This window comes from Salvia hispanica, chromosome 2, assembly GCF_029641045.1.
Source record: "Salvia hispanica isolate PSC_SH4W2 chromosome 2, Shi_PSC_v1, whole genome shotgun sequence".
In the NCBI taxonomy this organism is placed as follows: Eukaryota; Viridiplantae; Streptophyta; class Magnoliopsida; order Lamiales; family Lamiaceae; genus Salvia; species Salvia hispanica.
Genome location: NC_142693.1, coordinates 53800202 through 53827554, shown reverse-complemented (window position 1 = coordinate 53827554; position 27353 = coordinate 53800202). Strand labels below are relative to the sequence as shown.

The following is a 27353-nucleotide window of genomic DNA, read 5'->3' as shown; positions in this document are numbered from 1 at the left end:
TTTTCAGTCTTCTCATAATTAGAAAATAAAATGTGGATGCAACTAAGTTGTACAACTTCACTTTCAGCATCGCGTGTCTAATGGTCTTAGACAAAATATGTCATGTTAGCTAATCTTTTAACTCACATGAAGCAATTATTTTTCAGTCTTTTCATAATTAAATTGTTGCGGCTTCACTTTCAACACTGCGTCTCTAATGGCCTTAGACCAAATATGTCATACCTCCTTATCATTTATGGATACAACTTACATGAATCGATTAATTTCAGTCTTCTCAATTAGAAAATAATATGTGGATGCAATCAAATTGTAGCGTTTCTCTTTCAACACTGCATCTCCAATGGTTTTAGACCAAATTTGTCATACTCCCTTCGTCCACAAAAAATAATCTCATTTTATCATTATGGGATGCATACAAAAAATAGTCTCATTTCTAAAAATAGAATATTTCTCTCTCACACTTTACTCACATTCTCTACTCTCCCATATTTTACCAAATTTTTTTTCATATCTCTCTTACTATACCTACTTTTTCTCTCATCTCTCTTACTTTACAAATTTTTCATTTAAACGTGACGTCCACAAATGTGACTATTTTTTTTGGACAGAGAGAGTATTTCATAATCTTTATTGTAACATCCAAACTTTTTCTATATTTTTCAATGCTCTCAAAATGATGTTGTTTGCGTAGACGAATTTTTTTTAGGGCTCAAGTTCTTTTTCTCCTTTAAAGGACTCAGATTTCGCGACTATTGTGAAAGATGCAAATGGAGTTAAAATGTAGGATATGCTTGAGTAATGACAAATGAAATTTCGATTTTATTTCGTGGATTAACACGTCTTGGATGTCATCTAGTACTAGACAAAGGACATGAAACCAACTTGTTTTGGCCCTAATAAATCTTTACAAAACAAGCTGTGGGCCAAAAATAAATATTAAGAACTTCTGTTTTTAGCCCAAGAGAAAAAATATGTGAGCCGAATAAGTTCTCCTCCGGATCAACGCAGCGACTCTTCCCATTCTGAACGTGGTTTCATTTATCTTTTGATATCGGTAAATATCGTATCTTTAAGTTGTTGAACTACTAAGATTGTATACTCTGATTTAAATGGTTTAATTTCAAAGGTTGATTAATGTTTCAAGCCGTTGATTGTTCCCCCTTTTCTTTCTCGCTTCTTAAAATCCCCCACCAGTAATGGTTCAATCGAACTTTCCATCATTGGAAAGTGCAATCGTGACATTTATGGATACAACTCATGAAGCGATTAATTTTCAGTTTTTTTCATAATTAGAAAATAGCACATTGGCTATACATATAATTCAGGGTACGGCAACAAAATTAGGGTGTTGATAAATGAAAAGGGAATGGTTATTCTTGGAATTAGAGTATAAAATATGTCCATTGGCGGGCTATTTATACACAGCACAGGAAAAATTAGGAAAATGGAAAGGGAAAGGGGAGGGTTGATATATATGTAGATGTTCAAAAGAAAAGGAGTTGGTTTTAATCTATACTGATCTAAAGTGACAGTTTGGTGAAAAGACATTTTTGTCCTTTTTAGAGTGAAAATGTAGAGCTATTTTGTTTATCCTTTTAGTCATTTTTTGAGAAATGACAACCATTGAAAAAAAAAAGGCAACTCCTATTGAGTAACAATGGCTTCTCAAATAAGATTAAACAGTTATATATACCCACACAACTAACTGAATCTGCATTTTAGTAAACTTAATTATCTGACTTTTTGATTTTTTGATGGCAGTCGGCGACAGCTCCAAGCCTCCACCGATGGATGACGAGGGTAGCAGGCTGAGGTTGTTGGGCGGTGACGGTCCGATCCGGGGGCGTGAAGCAGACGGCGTAAAGCTGGCAAGTGAACTGTGAGGCACGGCGGTGGAGCAGCGGGACACGGCGGAAGAAGCGGCGAGGCGGGTGTGGTCGTGGCGGCTCCGAGTTGAGAGAGAAGAAGAGAGAGTGGTAGGCGGCGGCGTCTGGTGGGTGTGGTGGCGTGGAAAGGCTAATTCCGCCGATTGAGATAGAGGAGGGGGAAGAGAGGGTGAGGCGCCGAGTGAGAGAGAGGGAGGCGGCTTTTTGTCTTGTATGGAGTATTACTATATTAGTTAATGTCTATTGTGTGTATATTATTTGGGCCTTTAATTTATTATTATGTAATTTTAAAATACTTATTAGTTTATGTAGCATTATATAGTTTGGACCTTTAATTTGTTGGATTCTATAGTTTGAAAAAATTTATTATATTTTGAAAAGAGTTCTAAATTGGGCGTCACTTTAGGATTGGGAGATTTACAAATTTATGTAGTCCATATTTGGGCTGTATTTAGGTATAATACTAGATACTATTAAAATTAATATTTTTTTTAATTAATCAATTTAATTTCATGGATAATAAGACAATGAGAGTCTCCATGGAGTACTGTGCTTTTGTCCTAGAAACTTGAGTATATTATTGGTAGTAACAACAAAAGTTTGTATTTTACCCATAAAATAGAGTTTTAAAATATCAACAAGATTGGCCAAAAATATTAACAAGATAGGAGTATAATTTAGATTTCAAATAGTGGTATTATAAAACTATGTAATCAATTTATAGCAGTACATATTTCTTGATTAAATACAGTTTTTAATTTGAATTTTTTGTTTCTTGGACTTTGTATAATATATATATATTTTTTAATTATTTTTTCAATAAGTAATTAAATCTAAATAAGTAATTAAGCCTATGCGCTAGTTTCTCTATGTTAGATCGTACACTTGGTGTTACTTCTACTTCTCTTGAATTGTTTTTTATTTACTCATATTTTTATTCTTTTTGAGAAGTAAATTATATTGAATTCAGAATGTAGCTAAACCAAGTAATTATGAAACTATAATAAACAATGATATAAAGTGAAACTAAATTAATATCATTATCAAACAAAGAACAATATTGCATAACATTAATTGTTGTTGTGTATAGTAATACAATTTTATACATAATATATTAGTTTAATTAAATATGTTGAAATTACTTATAAATATATTTATATTCAAGATATATACTTAATAATTATATTTATATTTAAATTACTAGAATTACACATAGTTATAATTGAGTTGATTTTGTTAATCGAAACTTGTGAACTATTTATTCCATCAAATAGTTTGCTTTTATTTATTCTTTTGTAAATAGTAGTAGTACATTTTTCTTTATTTGTATGTCTTATTCTATTTATTTCATATTACACTCATATCAAATATTAAAATAGTATACAATCATCTGCTAAAATATGAAATGTTTCATTGAGAGTGGGTGAGAGAACTACAATTGTACAAATATTCTTTTGTTGTTGTTTATAATATTACAAATACTTATTTTTATACTTATTTACTCTATATTCTTTATTTTAAATTAATATATCGTCATTATTTAAAAAATCTTTTGTCAATCTTTTGTCACGTGCATAGCACAGGTGTTAACACTAGTATCTACAAAAATCGACAACATGTGCACAAGCTATCACCATATACAAAATCAAAACTAAAACTGTCATAATCCTAAATCAAAAGCAACTCAAATTCAGCATTAAAGCAACAACAGTACAAAACTCTGATCACGATATAAAATCTTATCCATACCTTATCAAGTTTCTCAAAGGTATCAGTAAACCAGTGCATAGCGCCCTAACTGGTTGATTTTGGAGCCTTATTGTGAATGACCTTAGTTCCCAAAATATAATCTGCAAATGCTGTATAAAAATGGATAATAAATTGAACTAATACTACTCCCTTCGAACGTGAAACAATGTCACATTTTTACTATTTTGGGATGTCTATGATTTAAAATCTTATTTGTTTTTTTTCATTTCAGATAAGGGGATCTACCATTCACCTAACCCATTACACTTACATTCTATTATAAAACCAATATATAAAAGTAGAGTCCGCATTTCATTATCTCATTTTTCTATATTTTTTCATAAAGTCAACAGTTTCTTAAAACTTATATCGAGTCAAAATGAGACTATGAATGGCGGACGAAGGAAGCGTAAAAAAATAGCACATTATATTATAAAGCCAAATCCAATATTGGTTTGTTGGGGAATAGAAAACAGAAAGTTAGTTGATTGGAGAATAGAAAGAGGATACAAATTTTAGAATAAAATACTAAAGAAATTAAATTAAACTATAAATGATATTTCCTCTGTTTGGGAACTTCGATCTAAAGTGAATTAATTTTTTTTTTACAAAGTAGTATAAGATAAATTTTCTTTTATTTTATTTTTATTCCTTCTTTTCTCATATAATTTATTCTCTCTTTTATCGTAAATTAGTTGAGTTGTAATATTCTTTTTTTAGATAGTCTCATGATAGTTGAGTAGTACTCCCTCCGTCTCAGTTTAAGAGTAAGATTTAGTTATGGCACGAGTTTTAAGAAATTGTTAGATTCTGTAATACTTGAAGTGAGGTAGTGGAAAGTGAGACCCTTTTGACTTTTTGTTTGTTTAGAATTTTGTGTTTTTTTATTTTTATATAAATAATGACATTTGAGTGTAAATTTGATGAATAATGAGGATAAATATTATATACAAATATGATAGATTCTAAATGTGACTCTTAAACTGAGAAGGATTTAAATGACAAAATGTAACTCTTAAATTAAGACGGAGAGAGTACTTATTTTTTTTATCAAACTTTATTTTATCCTCTACTTAATTAACTCTCTTAGTATTCATAGTCTCTTTATAATTAATCTCTAAATATTTAGTTTTTAATTTATATGTTGAAAAGAAATATCCTAACTAAAATGGGCCAAAGGAGTACAATTGAATTAAAAAAAGTTTGAAGGAGATGGATGTCGTCAATTGTAGTTGTTAAAATAAAATTGTGGGTAATTACAATCTACATACAAAATGTTTCACCAATGTTTCAATTGAGTACAAAATGTTTTAAGTTAACAAATATCATACAAAAAGTTTGATTAGTGTTATGAATTAGTACATTCCATCTAAAAATCACTAGCACTATTACTTTTTCTTATTTTTCTTCAAAATTGTACCCTAAAAAATTAGATATTATTTCTCTAAATAATACCTTATGCATTGCCATATGGGCATTTTCTTAAACAATGAATTCACATTTAACTTTCGGCTAATATTTGAAGCTAATTTTAGAGTCGAAATGATGAAAAATAAGAAAAAGTAATAATGTTAGTAATTTTTAGACGGAATGTATTAATTTGCAACACTAATCAAACTTTTTGTATGATATTTGTTAACTTAAACTATGTTGTACTTAATTGAAATATTGGTGAAACATTTTGCATGTAAAGTGTAATTACCCTTAAAATTGTGTGATAAACCTTTCATACACGCAGCGATTTTATCACATCAAAAATCCTCACACTATAAATTGTTTAAATTAGAAGAAAAGAAGTAAAGAGGGTTTAAGGGAAATTGCAGGCTTGAGAAATGGTTGGGGTATCAACATGGCTCCGCTACATTGGAACCAAATTTGATTATTCTGTCTCCGTCGCGCGGATGGTAAGCGTCTTTTTTCTGTTTGCGGATTTCTTGATTTCTCAAATTGATTCCTTTTTTCCCTTTTGGTTCGAGTGAAAACCCCTAATTTTGTATCGGGAAGGTTTTGTGGCTTTGGTTGGTGTATCCGATTTTACTCGAGGAGGCTCTAGATTCTTTGTTTTTTTCTGGATTTTGGAATGCAAGCATCGTTCACTCAGAATTTCTTGAAGAACAATTACGGATGGAAATTGGAAGTGCATTATCTTAAAAGATACTATATTCCACCTTTCTCCATCATTGTGCCCCTAAATTAGACTATTAAGTTTAGATGTGAAGAAAGGTTTATTTTTGACAATAATTGCTTGTTGAAACTTGAAATTTTCCGTTTTAGGATTCACTTGGTGGATTTTCATTGATTTTTTTATACTTTTGGGTCGATGTAATTCGTTACTATACTTTGCCATACTATCTTATAGTGGTTTTCAATAAGGTTTGTGGATTGTGTACTTCAATATAATGCGCTATATCAGTATTCGTGTTGGACACCTTAGTTCTGAGTCGAAATGTTTATCTTATTAAGGGATTTGTGAACATAGAGAGACGAAAAGGACAGTAATCAAATGGTTGAATCACACCATGAAATATGTGGCCATGGGGAGTTGAGGGGTTTGTTGGATTTAAATGTTAGTACATATTATAAGAATAAATATGGACTGTTCTTTGCATTCATATTGACATCTAAAGACGACTTAAGGATCTATTGTCTTCATCGTTGCACAACTTCAGATGTAAAACTTCCATTTGACCTTCTCATGTACAGCAATATCTTTGGTATTTCCATTCCTATTGTTTCACATTTCAGCACCAAATATCCTCCAGTTACATTGTCTGCTAGCTTGGAAGATTGTATAATATGATTTAGAATAAATGGGATGGATCATGGATCAGCTTATATGAGGATAAATTTATGGGTGTTGTAGCTTAGTATTAGGGATGTCAATCGGGCCAGCCCACCGGGTTTCGGGCCAACCCTATTCGGGTTGCGGGTCAATCGGGTGCGGGCTAATCGGGCTGTAATTTATTCGGGTTACAAAAGTTCAACCCTAACCCTAAAAGCTCGGGTTTCGGGCTAGCCCAACGGGCTAATCAGGTTGCTACCGATAAAATTAACATGCGTTCAATCCTATAAATAATAGTGAAAATTAGTTATATTTATAGAATGTAAAATATTTAATTATGATAAATTTGATATATATGCTTAAACTCAAACATAAACATGATCAAATACTAATATTTGAGATTTATGTACAATAAAACATAAACATCAAGAAATTTTAAAGCATGTTTTAGAAATTTAAATATATTTTTTAGTGAATTTGAAGTTTCTAATTTATATATCTATTATTATGTTAATAAAAATTTAACATATAATTTATATATTTAATATATAAAAATAAAAGTTATTGCTTAGTAATCTATATTATAAAATAATCAATGAAGTGTCGAATTATAGTCAAACAAATAGAACGATAGAAATTTTATCGGGTTTTCGGGCCAGCCCATCGGGTTTTCGGGTCTGGCCCTAACGGGTTGCGGGTTAATCGGGTGCGGGCTAATCGGGCTGTAATTTTATCGGGCTAGAAATTTTCAGCCCTAACCCTGAAAATTTGGCGGGCTATTCGGGCCGGCCCACGGGTTGCGGGCTACATTGACATCCCTACTTAGTATGTATGACACCTTGCGGAAGTATGCTTATAGGTGGTACCGGTTAGATACCTTCAACATTGCGTGTTTGCCTCTGATGTAAAAACTTTTGTGCTGCAATCAGGATTGTCTAAAGAAACTTCAGTGGATGATTTAATTTTTGCAATTGTATTGAAATTTCATGTAACAAGTTTGTGTATTGAGTGACAGCATGCATTTAGGAGGTCATTTCTGTATTTATTTAGTTATTGTTATGCTTCTGCGATGTGCTGTTTGTTTTAGACACATAATGTGCCTAAGGATCTTTTTTTTTAGTCAGTCTTGTCTGTGGTTTGTAAAGTTGTTCGTATGGGCTACGCAAACTCTAATTTTGCATATCTATTGTTAAATCTACCAATCTCGTTGAAACACATTAGTCATCAAATAAAAAGGGTCTTACATACTGTAACCTTTGTTAGGACTTTTCTGTGGCGTCAAGATGCATTTTTTCTGAATTCAATAATTTAAGACTTGTGGCATTGTTTCTACAGTTCTACTTGATTTTTTTGTGTGAGAGGGTTTTTGTTACTGTTTATGTCAACTTGCCTGGGTATATTATGCCACTTTTTACATGATACCATTATTCGTTACATTGTCCACGATTGTACTGGATGTACAGGGATCATGTTCAGTTACTGAGAATATTATATTTCATGCAGTCCTATCTACAAGGTCAAATTGCTGATAAACAAATACTCGATACCATATGGAAAAACTTTTCCAATGGAAGGTTGACATTCTTGCATTGGAATAAAGGAGAAGAGATGGACCCAGTAATTGGGACTCAGGGTGGAACTCTTCTTGTTCGGAAACTTCCAGCTCCAAATCCTATGTATGGTTTTCCACAAGAAAAATATATCTGATGGTATCAATTTAAATGCTAGTTAGGTCTATGCTTTTTATATCAATTGACCGTTGGTAATGTATCTTGTCTTTTTCGATATTCTTTTCCCGTTATATGATCTGATGATTGTATGTCCTTTGGGTTCTGGACATTTCATTTTTCTTCTCCTCTATAAACTTTTGCATGAAATCAGGGAATTGACAAGCTTTCATTTCTGAACTGTGGATCATTGTCCTTTCTTCTCTTCTTTTTTCTTTAAAGAGGATCAATCAATAATGGTTCCCCATCTACCCCCACAGATAAGCTTATTAAACCCTGATATAGGATACCCTTCATTAAAGTAACTTTGTATTAGTCAATCCACTGTAAACTTTACACAATGAATGTATGCTCAGCTTGAAAACTAAGTAGCAAACACGGTTGCATCTTGCAAGCATCACAAATTTAAGTTCTTCCATCTAAGCTCATTATAGTTTGGTGTTCCGAACCATTGCCAAATCATGACCTGATTGTGTTTTTTAATATTTGAATTTAGCATCTGGTTATTCTTTGCATGACATCTCCGATTCTGTTGTTGCTTGTGTCTTTCAAAAGCTGATCTATTCTCTCTTTGTTCTAGGAGCGTGCATGTTGGAGATGTGGTGGTAATGAAGGATCCTGAAGACTCGGCCAATTATCTCATAAGGAGGTTAGCTGCAGTCGAAGGATATGAAATGGCATCTAAAGATGCAGATGATGAACCTTTTGTCCTTGATAAAGATCAATGTTGGGTGTTAGCTGACAATGATAAATTGAAGCCAAAGGTATACTTCTCTATGCTTTAAATCGGTATATCTTCTTTAATATGCTTAACATGCCTAAAGGGAGGGTATGAATTACTTGCTACATTTCTCAGCTGGGATGCTCTACAGATAGAATAGTATCATATCATTGTTATGGAACTTGTAACAACAACACAAAATTCCATGCATGATTTACCCTACTCCCATTGTGAGATATTTGAATATTTCTTGAATAAAATTCTTTTCTTTAGTACTCCCTCAGTCCCCATGAAGGAGTGTAACTTTTTGCCATTTCGGTACTCCAACAAAAGTGCACACATTCCACTTTTGGACACTACCCCACCACAAAGTTCCACATATTGCTATACAATGAAAGTATGTTCCTTTTCTCTAGCTGCATGCTCAATATGGAATCTATGCCAAATAGTATTATTTTTAGTTAAACTGTCTTCCCATTCTTATTTTATAGATATGTTTTGTCAGATAAATGTACTATCTAGTTGCAGTTCAAAGTGGTTGGTTATGCATTTTAGTAAAAGTAGTTCGAATATTTTCTATGCTTGTGTAAGTATGAATTTCGTCATGAGATTTTCTTGAATGAACATAGATCACCACCACTTATGTGGTTGTGTGTCATTTGATTGATTGAAGGTTTTCTTTTTTTGTCAACTGTGAAAGCAACGAAACTCAGAGCTCAGTGAATTTGCATACTCTATTCTATCTACATCAGTAATATTATCTAGCTTTGTTTTTCCACCTTAGTGTTTTAAGTTCAATTTTGCCATCTTCATGTAGATTAATTTGTTTGGATAATCCATATTTATTGTGGTTCTGTTTTCATGTATAAAAAAGGCAGCATGGTTGATTAATATTTTATACACTGATTGTTCATATGACAGGAAGCCTATGATAGTCGTATTTTTGGTCCGGTTACCATGTCCAACATAGTTGGTCGGGCCATATATTGTCTAAGGAATGCAGTGGATCATGGGCCTGTCAAGAATAGGTAATGTGTTTACAGCTGTTGTGCTACACGGCTGGTACTGAAAGTCCAGTTGTAATTGTATAATGGGAGATAATCCACCCTTTTTTTTACAGTGAATATAGCACGACAACGGATTCGCCTGTTCTAGAAGTGGAACTAGATGTTGATGAGATGCTTAAGAACCATAAAGCATAGAAACCCTGCAGAAAAGTTGTGCTATGCTCTTTCTTCGTTCAACATGTTGTACGATGCTTGAGTAAGGAGCACGAAAGCATCTTCATTCAAGTTGTGAAAGAAATGCTGCTAATCAATAGAGTGATGGTAGTTAGTTTGCCAAATACATATTGAGTATTTGTTGCTATGAGATTATTGTTTTAATTTTGTAGCAGCTTTCAACTTTGGTTCCGTCATTGCCACTGCTCTTCATATTTCAATAATTTGGATTGCTTTTTGTCCAATAATTTTCTGGTCTCTGCTCAGGTTATCATATTATAAGTATTTTTTTTTAATATTAACTGTCAAATTTAACACAATCTTTCATATCTAATTTGATTAAGTGACCCAAAGCGTGCAATGATTTTGGGGTTACCGAATTTAAACATGCCACCTTCTGAGATAACGATCAAATTTAATAAGACCTAACCCGAATTCGATACGATAAGGAAACTCTTAATTTGAATGCAAAATTCGACATGCTACATTTAAATCCAACTTGTGCACGAAACAAACCAATTAGCAATACGGTATAATATAAGTTGACATGACATGTTAACAATCCAATAACGACCCGAACTTGATTTACATGATTAAAACATGCATTACACTATAAACCTAATTTACACGACAAATCTTGATTTACACAAACATAGAGAATAAAACTAATATTTTACATATTTTAAAAAATAATAAAAAATAATTAAAATAATAATATTGTGTAGTACCCCCCTCCCCTCTCTCATAAAAATATATGCACTTTCCATTTTCGTATGTCCCCCAAAAATATGTGCATTCCATTTTAGAAAGTTATATCAATTTAATAATGTAGGTCTCACTATCCACTAACACTACTTTAACTATCATTCTCTTCATCTCTCTTACTTTATCATACCATTCTCCTCATTTCTCTTACTTTACCAATTTTGTCTTAATTCTCGTATCATACCCATTGTCTATATTTTTGTGGGACGGATGGAATATCTTTTTGTTATGGATCATTACAATCCAACTTAACCCAAAATTATTGGATTCCTAACGAGTCAATCTAATCGAGACACGAATCCAATAAGGCATAATTCAAACCCATTAATTTCAGTGTTTGTGTCAGATTTTCGTGTCTTATCGAACATTGTCAGTCTTACCTCTAATGCACAAATTAAGGGTGTCAATGTTATCATAATAATTTCACAAATTGAGGGTGTTATTGTTATAAGAATAATTTTTCAACAAAAAAATTGCAACGTTAGATAAAAAAAGTATAGTATTCCATATTTGTAATTATAAATTTTTGTGATTTTTGTGTATTTTTTTTTTCTAGTAGTGATGTTTTACAAAATAGAAGATGGGTTGGGTTTAAATTTAATCGAGGTATAATTCCGCTACGCCCAAATATCCATTCATCTTCAGCCAATTGCCGGCGAAGTATAAAACCTCAGCGTCACCGTCGATTATGTTCAAAACCCCATTTCAATTCAACGTTTTGCACCGAAGCTGTTTACAACAATGTCGCGCTCTATTAATTTCATCTCCAAAACCATTCCTGGTAACTATGTTTTATGGCTTTATGCATATATACCGTGTGCTCTAATGCTTTGGTGAAGAGTTAGTGTTTTGCTGAATTTTGCCCTTGGTTGCGGATAATTTTGCGTTTTAAGCTTGTTTGGGAGACTCCTACCATCTGTTTGCTGAAATGCGTTGTTGCATAATTTAATTTATTAATTTTTGGTTCCATGTTTGTTCAGAATCGTAGAGCTGGAACATTTTGTTAGGTTTGTGGCTTGCACTCAAGTTGGAATTTGCTGATTGAAGTTTCTGGGTAGTTGTTTATGTATGAATGATACCATAAGAAGCATATCTTGAGATTAAGATTAATTGCTAAGCATAACTTGTTAGGTAATCCTGTTGGCATTGTGCTCGAAGATTAGGAAGCAATACAAGTGTATGTTGTCTTGAATCTTGATTGATGATGTATTTTGATTTAAATGCTATAGAACAAAAGGACTTGAAAACCTTTCATCTGGCCTATGCTCTATTTGTTGAGAACAATATGATAGCAGCTTTCTTTTGCCTTTTTCTTTTCCCTTTTAAAATACAGACAAATGTGAAATTTATGAAATTGAGATGAAATATCTGAATTATGACCTATTGCAGAAAACAGGAATATAATATTTATCCTAAAACGGAGAGGAGGATGAGGAAATAATAATTTAAGCCATCCAAGCAGTGGTTCTATTTGCTAACCTATTTATGTTATAACTCAACTGCACTAATTTTGCTTATGGAAGTTTCTTGTTCCTGCAATTATGGTCCCTCTCTGATAGCTAAGGCCCTCTCTGATAGCCAAAATGTACTCTCCACAACAGTCCTTGGCTTCATAATTTTCTTCCAACTGCCATGTGAATACACCAATGGTTTATGAACAATTTCTTTGATTCTTAACTCGGTTATTCTCCATTATGCAAATATCTACACCGATTCTCCACAAAAGGAAACTGGTTTCTCCAATTTCCAAACACTGGTTCTGTTTTACTAGTAAATAAAAGGAAACTGTTTTATTTTAAGCTTCTTGGGCTATTATTAGCCTTATATGTTTAAAATATAGCTTCTCAGTTTATCTTTTCACTTTAGTCTCGTGTGCAAGAATTGGTTATAACTTTTGTATGCTCTGGTGATTCTTTGGATGAGGAATTCTTGATGAGCTTATCTTCTAGTTGACACTGTTTAAAACTGGCAAAAGACTTACTAATGTTTCTAATCACCGCCCACTACCAAATTCTGGATAATCAACATTGCCAATTTATTGTCATGATTTTTTCCACCATCCAGAATAATACTTATTTTTGACATCCTTCCCTAATCTCATTGCAGGATATGGTCCATCTGATAGCAGTCCTCTTCCCTGCTCTGGAATTTCTGGGAAAGCACTGTCCTTATCACCTAGATCTTGTCGTGAACACAAGCTCGTTTCAGATGTCAAGTTTTTTCCTTTGAGATGTGTTTCTAGGTACACATCTTCTGTGTGTAATGCAAGTTCTAGCAACTATAGGAGAAACCCGGATTTCCCAAATAATCAAAGAAGGCATGGATACTCCCGCAATAGGAATAGGCAAAATGAAACAAGAGAAGAGTGTGATGACCATGAAGAATTCGAAACTCTCTCTTCCAAAAATGGACCACTTCTTTCTGCATCCAACAATAAATATCAGGCAACTGCAACTACTGGTCCTAGAGAAAAGGAAATTGTTGAATTATTCCGTAAGGTGCAGGCCCAACTACGTGAAAGAGCAGCAATGAAGGAAGGAAAGAAAATTGAGGAGTCTCAAACAAAAAGCAAAGAGAGTGAAACTGTTGATTCTCTACTCAAGCTTTTGAGGAAACACTCAGTTCAGCAAGGGAAGAAGAGCAACACCACCGCCAATGGCAGGGACTTCATCCTGGATCAGGATGAACAGACTGGCCCATCTACAGAGGAAGGAAGCACAAGCATCTCATACTCAAACTCCAGCAGTAGTGTGAATCATGAGGCGCAAGAATCCCCAATCCCACGTCTCACCCGACCAAAGTCAAACTTCCGGAAAAGATCTCCAGTCCCTGAAATCAAATTCCAACCTGTTTATGCCGAAGACTCTGTCTCGGAGGACAATGTGGACACTGAAAGAGAGTGGAGTCATGCGGAACCAGAGGCCCAAGACGACATCCAGGTTGTTGAATATGATTCCGAATCTGAAGTCGAGCCTTTCACTTCAGAAATAGATGCTTTTGATGAAAATTCAGGGATTGTTGAGACGGAGCATGAAGATGTAGCAAAAGAAGATGACGCGGACGAGGCCATCAGTTTGAACGGAATGAAGCTGACTGAATTGAGAGCCCTTGCCAAGTCGCGTGGCATGAAAAGATTCTCAAAGTTGAAAAAGAGTGAACTGATTGAGTTGCTGAGTGGTGAATCAGTATGATTACTGATCACGTAAAGACACGATGGAGATTTTGTTTTGCTCTCTCCTCTCTTGTTAGGTGTGCTTTCTTGTTGTAAGATCTCTTTGTTCACTTGGTACTTTGCTTAAGTTGGACCTGCCTATCTTCACTGTTTGATTCATAATAGGGCCAGACTTGTTAATGTTCAAAGAACATATGTACTCATCAAAACCAGAGTCATGGTCTTCTGTGAACTCAGTTATGATTAATTATTCGCTTGAGTACAGCTCAAAATAAATTTAAAGCCTTGCATTATTATAATTTTATGTATTGTGTGACATGAGACACCCGGAGAAAACACATTGACAAACCTTCGAATCATTAAAAGGGAAAATATATAATATGGAACATCAGAAGTTGAGTTACGTATTAATAATCCAATAGGTTAGCAAAGGGGCGGGGTCTAGGTCCGGTAGTGGGCCGCTGGTACCTCCGTCCCTGGCTAGAAAACAGCTGCTCGATTGTCTTCTCGGTGAATGTAGATGAAGGGCACCTACAGATGCTCGAGGATAAGGCGGATGTATGTCAAGGTGTGACTTAAAAGGGCAGCGCCATGCTTCCCAGTTGTTATAAGAGAGACCGCAATCACGACGTCCATCACGATCCAAACATGTTGGGAGTGTTGTAGAAGATTTGATAGTAATTAGATAATGATAGGATTGACAAGATGAATGTTTACCCAACTTTAACGAATTCAAGAAAGTGAGTTGGTAAAATGAGTGTGTGGCATGTTTGGTAGGAGTGATAACTCATCTAGGGATGAAAATCCATGAACAAAAATGACATTAATACTCCATTCGTCCCATTCAAGATGGCCACTAGTCTTGCGATTCTTGAGTGGCACAGAATTTTAGGAAGTATTGTTTGATGGAATAAAATAAAGAGGAAAAGGGTAGTAAAATGTTTTAATGAAAGAGGAAGTTATTTCCAAAATTGGCAAGTGACCAAAAAAAGAAAGGTGATCATCTTTCAAAGTGCGTGGAAAAACCAGAATAGCATCAAAATTTGGTAAAAAACAAAAAAACATAATACCTTCAAATTGTGAATATAAGCGCCAACATCTCTTAAATAAAAGTTTGAAACAAAAACATACATCGCATAGTGGTTGCTAATGCCAGAAAAGTCATCCTAGTAAGATTAGAGATGTCGCCACCCACTTTTGCCCAACTAATTTACAACATCAAGTTAAAAGGATTGATGGAATGAGGTAGTAAACTCACCCATCAACAAAAATAGACAATGCTAATTTTCCATCAGGTATTAACATTGGTTAGCAACCTTCCCTATATGTGAGCCACCCTCTCTCACCCAGGTATTCGCCCGAGGTCTTTTGCGAGGACCGTCTGACTGGGGGAACGGATCCAAGTTTACAAAATCCCAAGGATATGCAGGAGCAGCATGACATGTTTTCATTTGGCTTGACTGATGTTGAGGAGGCTGTCTCCAGTCAGCGGAAGAGCAATTATTCGAACCACGGTTAGGCGTCATTTGAGGATTTGAGAAGGCAACAGATTTGTTGGCTTCCCGGCAACGTTTTCGTCGTGCCCACTTACTCGTCTCCTGGGATCCATTGCATCTCCCATGTTTTTCAATATTAGCCGAGGGTGATGGAATCCTCCGTCTCAAGCCAGCTTGATATGCTTCTAATTGCTTTATTCTTGCTGTGAAGGTGATTGGGGAGTAGTCAGATTCAAGCCCATACTTGACAATATGTTCAATTCCAAGACGCAGAGCAGCAATCTCAGCTGCATTCGCCTTCTCCTGATATCAAATGCATGATAATCTATGAGTCATCAACTATCTATTTATAGCGACGAGAAAAGGTTTAGTGAGTAGTAACCTGTGCTGCAGAAGAGTTATGTTCCCTTCTACATAGTGCATTTGCTGACTTCTTGCAATGTGATGCATAATAATTGAGGATCTCTGACTGTGAAAACATGTCCTGAAGCTGATATTCATAAATGTATGTGCTTGCAAGAAGAAAGTGCTTCTCATTCATTAATACCTTGATATAACCTGATACAAGAAAGAAATGCTCTTCAGCAAATGAAATGATATGCTAATGCAAGAAGATATCTTACTATGTACCAGGAACACAAACTACAAATACATACGTAGAATCATGAGTATCCATAGAGATTCAACTCAATACAGCAAGGGAAATTATTTATTAATAAAATTAATTAGTAACGGGACTAAATGGGCAAGTCCAACAAGGTTAGTCCGAATCCAGATCATGAAACATGGCTAGAATTACTATGTTTTAAAATGCACTCAAAACCTACTTAGAAGTCATAGTTTGTTATGAACTTCTCCCACATTGGTTGTGTAAAGCTACTAGTATGGTGTTTATAGACCAAATGAGCTTTCTCTCTTGATAGACTAATCTTTTAAGACGAGTTCTCTTATTTGGTCTATAACATTGATGCTCTTGTTGAGAGGCCCAATGCCTCAAAGTAGTGGCCTGAACCCGTCATATATGTTTGAGAACTCATAGTAGTAGCCCACGGAGTCAAAGGAACCGGTTGTAAAAACGCGGTCATTGACCATTAAGGGAGTTCAACTGTTACGGACTCCAGTGTCCCACAACATGTGGCAAACCCAAAGCTAGACCCACCATCTATTTGTCGCCCCTTGGCCCACATCTTCGATGGAAATCCATCTAGGCACCATTTCCGCAAGGCATCCAGATCAAATAGACCGGACAAAATTGATAAGCATATCAGTTGCGGAGCCCTAACTTAATCCAAAATCATGATCCTTAAAGTAAAGGGTGCCATTTATATGCTAATCAACACTCACGTGGAATCGATGTGCCTATCTAATATACATGTTTTTTATCCTATCAGGGGTGTTTTTAATTTTTTGTTTTGATCTCCACAAAAAACCTTCATCAATGTCACATTCCCCATCTACAATATAGTCATCCACGATTAATATTGGTCATTGTGGTTCCTTCTAGTTGTGCTAGCTATGTAGTAGTATGTTTTACTTCTACCTATCTTCTACTTGCTATTTCTTGACAAACCATTGCTCCATCTCTTTCACCTCCCACATATTCCATAAGACCTCCCCCCTCCTTTTGAATGCCCTCTATACTTTGTTGCTCCATGACACATGGTTGGACTAAAAGCACCAAAACTTGGTGCAATATCATCTGTCATTTATATAAGTTCAAGTCATCTTTCACCATATAAAATGTTCATTTATTTTGTATACTTTTCATCTAAATGATGTTTTAGTCACTATACTTAGTATGTAAGGATGACAGAGTTATTCACATTGTGCAAAAGGTGTTATAGTAAAAGATGAAATATTGGAAATAAACGAAAGAGAGAAAACATTTCAAGTGCATATACTGGTCATAGTTATGTAGAGATGTGCACAAGAAAGGAGAAGAGAAAATACCAGGAACTCTATCGGCGAGACCCAAGGTGCGACACAAGTTAGGAGTATGTTTATGTTTTTCAGCCAACTTCAGAAATCTTAATAGCTCACTTCTGTCAAAAGAAGAGGATATACCATATACTGCCAAGAGATGCAAGAATGCTAATGCCTCTGTCGGACGTTCAGCCCAAATACTTGTTTCCGACTTCCATAAACTAGCAAGTTTAGTTGCTGCTTGTTTAACACAAGGCTGAATCTTAGGTGACAGTTTGGCTAATTGATCTAACAAAAGAATTGTGGCTCTCCTCTCCATATCAAGCGTCCCCAAACGGATTTCCTCAAACCCTTGCAGTGCTTCTATAACTAGTTTTGCTGGATCAGAAGATATTGATAGGATTTTATAACAGTTATGACCCATTAATTCCAAGTCTTTCTCTGGAAACCTAATCAATGCTACTAAATGGTTCTTCTGCAGTGCAAGTTTTGAGTCTACTTGTTCATTTTGTTTAGTAGTTAAACAAACATCAATTACCATTTTTTCTTTTGATCCTTGTTCTTTAAAATGAACACCATTTAGCTTTTCCTTCAAGTCTACTTCTCTCGGCTTGCAAACATGTTGCTCTTTATCTGCAACTAGCCCAGCATCAGTCCCTACAGATTGTTGATGGGGCTGATCTAGCTTGCTTAATGCAAGATTTTCCTTTGCACAAGATTGTGTGGTGGATTCTCTTATACAACTCAAACTCTTTTCCGCAGAATCGAGCTCTTTATCGACATGTTCCTTTTTACAAGAAACCAAATTCACTTGCTGCAATTCATGTTCTTGCTTCTTTTCTTCAGGCTTATTTTGAAGCTTCGACTTCTGCTGCTCAGTTGATTTTTCTCTTCTCAACTCAGCCTCGTTCGTCCTCACATAACCAAGTTGTCCCTTTCCCAACTCCAGCTTTTTTGTTTTATCATCTTCTTGAGACAAATTAAGCTCTTTCTCAATGCTCTCAAGCTCTTTGAACCTTTTCTCCAATGATTCTCGAATTAGCTCAGCTTCATTCAAACTCGCAGTGAGAGATTCATGGCCCGCCTCTTCCCTTGACTCAAGCTCCTTAAACTTCTCAGCCATAATCATCTTCATGTCACCTAGCATTTTCACTCCTAACTCCAACCTCTCGATAAGCGCATACCCCAGCTTCTGCTTCTCATTAATTTTCTCATTTGCTAACCTAACCTCCTTAACCAACTCCGCCTTCTCCTTCTCCAAAATCTCCTCTTTCAAAGCCAGATCTCCCAATTTCACATCACAGAATGCATCAAATTCCTTCTCCCTCTTCTCAAATTCCCCTAATTGCCTCTCGAGGTCTCTTTCCCTCTTGTCAATCTCCTTCAACCTCTCACACTCCTTCGCCCGCTGACCATCAACCTCAGCCTGCGACCTCTCAATAAACTCATACTCCAACTTCTGTTTCTCATTTGCTAACCTAACCTCCTCAACCAACTCTGCTTTCTCCTTCCCCAAAATCTCCTCTTTCAAAGCCAGATCTCTCGATTTCCCATCACAGAACGCATCAAATTCCTTCTCCCTCTTCTCAAACTCCCCTAATCGTTTCTCCAATTCTCTTTCCCTCTTGTCAATCTCCTTCAACCTCTCGCACTCCTTCACCCGCAGACCATCCACCTCAGCCTGCGACGCCTCCAATTGCTGGATATGCACATTAACCAACCCCAGCTGGTCATCCAACTTCTGCTCCCTCAACCTCAGCTCCTCCTCCCTCAACTTCAACGCCTTCCTTTTTCCTTCATGCAAACAGTCCAATTCTCTCTTCTTCTCCGCCATCTGCATCTCAAACGACTTGCTAAGAGACCTCAGCTCTTCCTCCCTCAACTTCAACGCCTCCATTTTCCCTTCGTGTAAACAATTCTTGTCCGCCATCTGCATCTCAAACAACACGCTACGCGACCTCAACTCCTCCTCCCTCAACTTCAATGCCTCCATTTTGCCTTCGTGTAAACAATTCAATTCTCTCTTCTTCTCGGCTATCTGCTTCTCAAACGACTCACTAAGCGACCTCATCTCCTCCTCCCTCAACTTCAACGCCTCCATTTTCCCTTCGTGCAAACAATTCAACTCTCTCTTCTTCTCCGCCATCTGCATCTCAAACGACTTGCCAAGCGACCTCAACTCCTCCTCCCTCAACTTCAACGCCTCCATTTTCCCTTCGTTTAAACAATCCAATTCTCTCTTCTTCTCCGCCATCTGTATCTCAAACGACTCGCTAAGCGATCTCAAATTCTCCTCCCGAGATTCAATGTCCGAGAAGCAATCGACTAAACCCTTAACCACACTATCGCCTATTACTTTCCACTCCTGCAACCTATCAATAATTGCGCTGGGATCCCCAACGCCTCTTGGCGGCGGAACGAATTCCATTATGCAGCCAACACACACACAATTCTAATGCTAATTGCTATGTATAACTAAGAAGACAGTCTTAGATTATGTATGCACACAAACACCAATTCATATACATACAATAATCAAAGATATGCATAAACATGCAGGAGGAGAAAATTTCACCTGCAATTTCGGAGTGAAAACCTTGGCGAGGAAGAGTGGTTTTTGAAGCGGCGGAACTCGGCAGTTATCGGAACCGATTTGACATATATATAATGGAGATGAAAACTGAAGGAAATAAATTATGCCAAATATAAAATTATAGCTGTATGTTTGTGTACCTATTTATGTGGGATATGCTAATATTAATTGATCTCAATAAAGAAGATTTACACCAAAATAATGATATTGCCTTAAACTAGGAAAGCCTATTTTACCGCTGGCCGTTTCAGATTCCAAGTCAGATTTTTACTATAAATAATTAATTCATTATATAGAGTTCGTTGAGGTTTTCTTATATTAAAAATAATATATTCATATTTTTCTATTTTATTTGTCTGCCATAGTTATTCTTTGTGTATTTATAAGGCAAAACACATCCATAGGTCCTTGTACTTTGATTATTTATTTCATTAGGTCCTTATACAATTTTTTCGTTTTACTAAGTCCCTGTACTTTTATATTTGATATATTCCGATCCTTATTTAACGGCACCGTTAACTATTCCGTTATAAAATGACACATCATATATCAATTATTTAAATATATTCCACGTCATATCCTAGTTGGAAAAAACCATAAAGATAAAAAAAAATGGAAACTTTATTTAAAAATTCAAATTGCATTTTCCAGATTTATATCACTGCAACCAACCTACAACTAACCTACGATTATCATTTATCAATCTTCTTCAATGATTTTTAGCCCATATAATCAAACAAAAATTTCTTCTTCTTTCTGCGTGTTGAAGACAAGCAAGAACAATGCCCCAAAAAATACACGCACAAGATAAAGTAGGTGAATTGCTAGAAGCTCAATATTTCTTTCATTTTGTTGTGCCATTTTTGGTTTCTGAAGAAGACGAGGAAGAAGCCTTGTAATTGCAGAATTCTGGCGAAGAATTGATTGCAGATTGCAATCACCAATCAGAATGCACTCAACGTGTTCGATGAAATTTCTAAATGAGATTTGGGATACTGTTCCTACTTCTAAATGAGATTGAGGGCGTCATTCTAGATTCCACTACAAAAGTTTCAAATTTGTGAAAGCATTCCAATAGGTTTGATCCTTTAAACTTTTCTCTTAATATAGTTATTAACAAGTATTCCAATATGTTTGATTCAACCACTAGAATGTTTAGTTCGTTGACAAGTTCATTGATTCCAATAGGTTTGATTCAACTACTAGAATGTTTAGTTCATTGACAAGTATTAGCAATGATATAAGAAATCTACAGGCTAAACCTTCTTTTCTTCTCCCCACTTGCAACTTGAACAATTTTACTAACAAGGTATACTGCAATAATTCAATAATCTCATCAAACAACCTATAAACAATGATAACAGTTGATTTTCCTCTCATAAGAAACTAAGTGGTTATACACATGTTACATTCAAAATCTTACTCTAAAAATAGATGATGATCATGCAATTAATTCCCAAGAAATGAAAATACTCCATATAATCTGCTATCACTAGAACACTTTAAACTATCTGAAAATTCATTTATACTTTAGTAGGAATAGAAAAAAAAAGATTCATATAATTCATTAAGAAAAAATGCAATCTTACTAAGTTCAAAAGCAATATATTTTGTTTAGCAATGAGAACAATTGTCTAATCTATTATTCATAAGCTAAATTCAAGATCCACATCATTTCCTCTCCTTTGCTTGAGTTGTAAATGTAGTTATTTTGCGTTGTGCCTCAACTTGCAGTTGTCTTGTTGTCATCGATGTATTTCCTTTCCATTTTAAACCTGAAGTTGTCTGGTTCTTGCTGCCTCGAACATCTTTATTTGCATCTTCAGATGGTCGTGAATACATGGTCGTGAATACATTGTTTCTTGATGTGTCTTCACATATTTATTAGACCTTATTCCTGGCTGATCAAAGCAATCCAACAATGTAATTATTTCGAAATATTAAGCATGAGGTAACTTAAACTGAATATAAATAGTATTATAATGCTTACATTAAGAACTGTATGACCAGTATTCTCATTGATATATAATCCATAACCAGTTGGATGATTTGTCGAACCTTTCGTCATCCTTGATTTTGTGGGTCTGCTTCTTTTACCTAGTTGGACTGAACCATTATGCCTTTTTGATGATTGCCCATCCCTCATTTCACTTCTGCTTTGAGAGAGTGACTTATTTGTTGCATATTGCTCTAGACTTGTAACATTATCTTCTCCGGGCTACATTAAAATTAACAAGAAAAGCATTGTTAAAAAACCACAATTTTATGAGAGCACTTTTTTGTAAAAAGGGGTTAGGTAAGAGTACCATATTCATCTTTTGAGGACATCTTCTAATATTATGTCCAGGCTGCTTACATATTTTGCAAGTCATGATTCTTCCTTTTCTGGATAGTTTGCCTGCCTTCTGAATCTCATTTTTATCTTTCTTTCTTTTGACTTTAGGCCTCCCTGGTAACTTCCTGTGAACCGGTGGTGCAATTTCTTCTTTACCAGTTTCAGCCCACAAGATCTTTCCTCTCACGGGTTGTATCATGAACTGATAGGCCTTCAAATATGTAGATTCCACATACCAATGAGCAACGAAATTTTCTGGCTCCAACCCTTCACTGTGCAGGACACAAACTGCATGTTGGCATGGGATACCAGTAAGTTCCCACTCTCTACATGTACAACTTGACGACTTCAAATTAACAATATGCCTGTTATCTTGGTCATATACATTAGAAACCTCATATCCTTCATCCCCATTCCAAATCATTTGCCACTTAAATGAGAACTCTTTGTTTCTTTCTAATTTTTGCATAGGTCTTGGTCCAACAGCACATATCCAAGTTGAACAAAACTTCCTTTTAGCATATAATCTTCTCATTACTTGAACTCTTATATCTTCCAACATAGAAATAATTGGCTTACACCTTGCATCTAGTATCCAACCATTGAATGTTTCAGCCATATTATTATCCACAGAATCGCACTTCGGAGTTGTCCTAAAGTATGCTTTTGAAAAGGATTCAACATTGTATCGCATAAAATCTTCCAAAATCCCATTTCCCAATAGATTCATTTCTCTTAACTTTGACTTGAAATCATTTTCAAAAGTACTCCTAGCACACTTCCAAAATGCTATCTTTCTCTCTTCACCTTTCCATTTTTTTGCCCAAGCTGCGTAGACGTGTCTAGCACACATTCTATGTTCAACTTCTGGCAAGTGCTCATTAATTGCACTGTCCAAGCCCTACAGTAGAAAAATATAGAATGAAAATTAATGTACATGTAAAAAAAGTCCAATATGAGAACATTGATTTGTTTTATACCAATATAATACACTTACTTTTTGCATGTCAGATATGATGGTTAGTTCTGCTCCATCTCCAATAGCCAAATCATACTTCAATAAATTCAAGAACCAACCCCAATTCTCTTTATTTTCAACAGATACGACTGCCCATGCAATTGGAAACATTTGATTGTTTCCATCTCGTCCAACAGCACATAAAAGTTGTCCTTTACATACACCCTTCAAAAAACAACCATCTAATCCTATTATATTCCTACATCCTTCTGTCCAACCTTTCTTACATGCAGCAAAACATACATAAAAACATCTAAAATGGTTGATATCTCCACCTTCATCTTTTGAAGCCTTGACCACACAAGTTGTACCAGGATTACTAGAATTTATTTCTTGGACATAATCATGCAATCTCTTATATTCCTCGGTATAAGATCCTAATAAATCTGCAATCACCCTCTTTCTGATATTCCGAGCTTGAGTCAAGCTAATTTTAAGCTTCAGCTCAGTTTTGCATAGATTCTTTAAGTCTCTATACTTAATAAAAGGTGTAGCCAATAATCTATCCTTCAAGAGTTTAGACAAAGACTTGCTAGTAGCCATGGGATTGGTGTTTTTCCTGTAACACTTATGGTTAGGCACATAAGTTTTCACTTCAAAGTCATTATTGTGACTGTTTTTAGATGCCAAAAATTTCCAAGGGCATTTTTCCATGCATTCAGCCCTAACTCTGACTTGATCGTTTTTAATAAAACGAATTTGTAAACCCTTCATTATAGCATACTTTGCAAGTGCATCTCGACACTCTTGAACATTTTGGAATATCATGCCACAACAAAATACTGGTATTGTTGCCATCGGATCAAAGCGTACCATTTCACTTGGTTTTCTAAGAGCATGGTCTCCACACTCTTCATCTGACTCACTATAATAGCTACAACAATCATCACTGTCATAATAAAAACTCCCGTCAGAATCATTACCATCTTCTAATCCATTATCCTCCTCTTCTTGAGCATCATCTTCTAGGCCATCATCCTCTTGGGAATCATATATAATGTCATATGCATATGCATCCAACTCATCATCACACCGAGTATTATCTTTACCATTAAATGTGTTCTTCTCCTTGAAAGATCTTATGTTTTTCCTTGACATTTGTACTTCTTCATCATCATCATCAGTCAAGAATACTATATCCTTGTTGAGATTATCAAAAGTTTGTTGTAGAAGATCATCTTCCGAGTCATTATCATCTGACAAATCAACACCTTGATTGACCTCCAAACTTCCCCCATCAATTACTTCTGTTTGCTTAGAAAGTGTGACTTGTTTAGCTAGATTCTTATGGTTGACATAAAATTCTAACTTTGCCCTGTCGCATAACTCACTGACAATGCTCAAAATGGCCTGGTCATCTTTTACTACTACAAAATTACCTTGTTTGTGATAATATAACCCATCAATTGACTCCAATTCATATTGCAGGTCTTCTTTAACATAAGATATAATCTCTGGATATGAGATCTTATCAATGTCCAAGGCATCACACACTTGAGTAACTTTTCCACCAACATAGCGACGTCTACTATCATCAACAAATCTACCCCCATGATGTATAGACAATATAAATGTTATTTCAGACATTCTGCATAAGCACAACGATGGTAAACTGTAATATTTATGACTATAAATGTGATATTTGCTGGTTTCAAATTATACATTTATGTACTAAAAAAATCTGGAATTAATGTATCTAATTTCTCTGTGTATAACATCTTCTAAGATAACAAGTATTAATAGTGTTTATGCAAAATAAATCTTAAGCCTAAAGCAGTTGTCAAATTATAAATAAACCTGGTCAAATTAACTGTGGAATAATCTTTATGAAGTGCATACTCCACAAATCAATATTGGAACTATAATTTTATTGCAAACATTCTCAGCAGGCACACAAAAGTATTTGTGTTGCTTAAATTTACATATTCTCAACCAAATTTCATTGTATGCATAGTGCTGAAGAATAAAAAATCAAGGACTACTTTAGATGACGTACCTGGAAATCTCTACGCCCACGATGATAGCAATTTCAAAGCTTATTGAATATTGGGAACAAGAACTTTCATAGGAGAAATACTTATGACGGCTATTAAGGAATTTATTTAAAGGAGGCTCACGTAGGGTAGGGTATAATATGTTTAATTATCAAATGCGGATTTCATTAAATAAGATATGATGTGGAGTTTATTTTAATAATAATTGGTGAAGTTGAATACATAAGATATGATGTGGAGTTTATTTTAATAATAATTGATGAAGTGGAATATATTTAACGGCTAAGCTAACGGATTGAATATAATCAGTTAAAAATGATCTATTGATATCAAATATAAAAGTACAAGGACTTAGTAAAACGAAAAAATTGTATAAGGACCTAGTGAAATAAACAATCAAAGTACAAGGACCTATGGATGTGTTTTGCCTATTTATAATAGCTTTCCTTTTAGTATATGGTATGTTCTATTTTTCACTAGTACTTAATAGTTTAATTATTTTCCTCTGTCTATACTTCATGAATTTTAGCATCGTTCACTACTAAAATAATTCTTTTTCTGGATAAAAGTAATATTGATATATAGTGTTAATTTACTTTAAAATCATGAAGTTTAGTACTAGTATAACTCTAGTATGTGTTGTGTTTTTCAAAATTTAAATGATATGATGATTATTTTAGCACAAAAGGGACGTAGTTGGCGCTTACATATAATTTTTTTGTTATATGAATGAATAATGGCTCAAACGTGTATTAATGTGAAGACGCTAATAACTAAACAACGCCATTTTGAGGCTACAAAACTAAAAAATAAAAATAAAATATTGGTCTGATAAGATAATAGATTTTAAAATATCATAATTTATCATTTAAATTTTAATAAAAATTCTGCACAAACCAAAATAAACTAAATAATCATTAGTACTTACTTGGTCCTTAAGAAAATGTTGAAACGCTACTTAGTAGGTTAACACTTAAACATAGAGAAAATTATAGCTGAATAATACTAATGCTGACAAAATAATTGAAGTAATAACTAATAATAAAGACAAATAGAAATATATTGAAATGTAATAATGATTAATTGTAAAAAGGAGTATTTAACACGTTAAGGATCCGTTCACTTACCTTCATTAGAAAATGAACAGATAAATAACTTGGTCTTAAATGGAATGGTATGGCTCACATATTCCAATTTTATTTCGCATGTTCACTGATCACGATATTAAACTACAATTGCATTTTCCATGATTTTTTATTTTCTTAAAAAGTCCCCCACTTCGGTGGTTTACCTAAATTACCCTCCAAAATTCCCAAATCATTTTAGTAGCGGGAAAGCAAAAAAATAGGCGCCACTTTGGAATTTTTCAGCAGCCCCCATTCTACAAAAAGAGAGTTTTCGCGGAATGATTATCAGGGTATTGTGCACAAAGATGCAGCGAGGAGGAAGTGAGAATGTGCCCTAGCGATTTTGGGGGAAACGAAAGTTGAGAGGGGGGAATGAAAAACCAATTTGGGTGAAATGAAGCTGAGGGGTAAAAACGTAATCTTACATCTATTTCTAGTCGCATGTTTCAATGACGGTAAGAGGGCGAAATTGAAGAGTAAATTGAGAGGGTGTTCGGTTTGCAAGATTGTATTTTGGATTAAATTTGTAGTGTGTTTGATTCATGAGATTCAATCTCATAATTCAATCCTAGATGGATAATCATAGGATCTTTAGTCATGGCTAACCCCATATGACTAAAATAATCTCACAACTCAATCCTAGATTGTATTTTGATATTATTTTATCTAGTAAAACGAACACCACCTGAGTGTATTATTTGATCTCTTTTGAGCTTTACTAAAAAGGCAGTGCTCAAATAAATAAATAAATATTACTCCTATATATAATTTAATACTCTCTCCGTCCCGCTTTAGGAGTTCCGGTTGATCAATTTCGGTCGTCCCGCTTTAGAAGTCTCGGTTGG

The 27353-nt window shown here is 34.8% G+C and overlaps 4 protein-coding genes and 1 long non-coding RNA gene across 5 annotated transcripts; 3 read left to right on the top strand and 2 right to left on the bottom strand.

The window, feature by feature from the left end:
• Nucleotides 1-941: 941 nt before the first annotated feature.
• On the top strand, nucleotides 942-2233 carry LOC125202335 (uncharacterized). Its single transcript, XR_016136039.1, has 2 exons — nucleotides 942-1054; nucleotides 1762-2233. It is a non-coding gene; the product is annotated as an uncharacterized LOC125202335 (long non-coding RNA).
• Nucleotides 2234-5379: 3146 nt separating this feature from the next.
• Nucleotides 5380-10333, top strand: LOC125200765 (mitochondrial ATP-independent inner membrane protease subunit 2-like). Its single transcript, XM_048098526.2, has 5 exons — nucleotides 5380-5539; nucleotides 7921-8093; nucleotides 8725-8908; nucleotides 9787-9893; nucleotides 9986-10333. Exons 1-5 carry the CDS (start codon nucleotides 5468-5470, stop codon nucleotides 10065-10067), a joined length of 618 nt encoding a protein of 205 aa, XP_047954483.1. The 5' UTR covers nucleotides 5380-5467; the 3' UTR covers nucleotides 10068-10333.
• A 1123-nt stretch (nucleotides 10334-11456) lies between these two features.
• On the top strand, nucleotides 11457-14304 carry LOC125200764 (rho-N domain-containing protein 1, chloroplastic-like). The gene is made up of 2 exons (XM_048098524.2): nucleotides 11457-11631; nucleotides 12957-14304. The coding sequence occupies exons 1-2, from the start codon at nucleotides 11592-11594 to the stop codon at nucleotides 14039-14041; spliced, it is 1125 nt and encodes a 374-aa protein (XP_047954481.1). The 5' UTR covers nucleotides 11457-11591; the 3' UTR covers nucleotides 14042-14304.
• A 795-nt stretch (nucleotides 14305-15099) lies between these two features.
• Nucleotides 15100-20131, bottom strand: LOC125200829 (uncharacterized). The gene is made up of 3 exons (XM_048098615.2): nucleotides 17469-20131; nucleotides 15901-16076; nucleotides 15100-15821 (listed from the first exon to the last, which is right to left on the bottom strand). The coding sequence occupies exons 1-3, from the start codon at nucleotides 19867-19869 to the stop codon at nucleotides 15321-15323; spliced, it is 3078 nt and encodes a 1025-aa protein (XP_047954572.1). The 5' UTR covers nucleotides 19870-20131; the 3' UTR covers nucleotides 15100-15320.
• Nucleotides 20132-21803: 1672 nt separating this feature from the next.
• LOC148932640 (uncharacterized) lies at nucleotides 21804-27107 on the bottom strand. The gene is made up of 5 exons (XM_089065191.1): nucleotides 27049-27107; nucleotides 23367-24960; nucleotides 22341-23270; nucleotides 22025-22252; nucleotides 21804-21935 (listed from the first exon to the last, which is right to left on the bottom strand). The coding sequence occupies exons 1-5, from the start codon at nucleotides 27105-27107 to the stop codon at nucleotides 21804-21806; spliced, it is 2943 nt and encodes a 980-aa protein (XP_088921317.1).
• Nucleotides 27108-27353: the final 246 nt, after the last annotated feature.

Excerpts from the sequence above, each read along its gene's own strand:
- LOC125200765 (XM_048098526.2), top strand. The coding sequence starts at position 5,468 with ATGGTTGGGGTATCAACATGGCTCCGCTACATTGGAACCAAATTTGAT. Across the intron at positions 8,909-9,786 it reads ATGATAAATTGAAGCCAAAG|GAAGCCTATGATAGTCGTAT; the intron begins GTATACTTCTCT and ends TTCATATGACAG. Across the intron at positions 9,894-9,985 it reads CATGGGCCTGTCAAGAATAG|TGAATATAGCACGACAACGG; the intron begins GTAATGTGTTTA and ends TTTTTTTTACAG.
- LOC125200764 (XM_048098524.2), top strand. The coding sequence starts at position 11,592 with ATGTCGCGCTCTATTAATTTCATCTCCAAAACCATTCCTG. Across the intron at positions 11,632-12,956 it reads CATCTCCAAAACCATTCCTG|GATATGGTCCATCTGATAGC; the intron begins GTAACTATGTTT and ends ATCTCATTGCAG.
- LOC125200829 (XM_048098615.2), bottom strand. The coding sequence starts at position 19,869 with ATGGAATTCGTTCCGCCGCCAAGAGGCGTTGGGGATCCCAGCGCAATT. Across the intron at positions 16,077-17,468 it reads TCTCGCCGATAGAGTTCCTG|GTTATATCAAGGTATTAATG; the intron begins GTATTTTCTCTT and ends TTCTTGTATCAG. Across the intron at positions 15,822-15,900 it reads ATAACTCTTCTGCAGCACAG|GAGAAGGCGAATGCAGCTGA; the intron begins GTTACTACTCAC and ends ATTTGATATCAG.
- LOC148932640 (XM_089065191.1), bottom strand. The coding sequence starts at position 27,107 with ATGACTAAAGATCCTATGATTATCCATCTAGGATTGAATTATGAGATT. Across the intron at positions 23,271-23,366 it reads TCATATCTGACATGCAAAAA|GGCTTGGACAGTGCAATTAA; the intron begins GTAAGTGTATTA and ends TTTCTACTGTAG. Across the intron at positions 21,936-22,024 it reads CTGGTCATACAGTTCTTAAT|CCAGGAATAAGGTCTAATAA; the intron begins GTAAGCATTATA and ends TGCTTTGATCAG.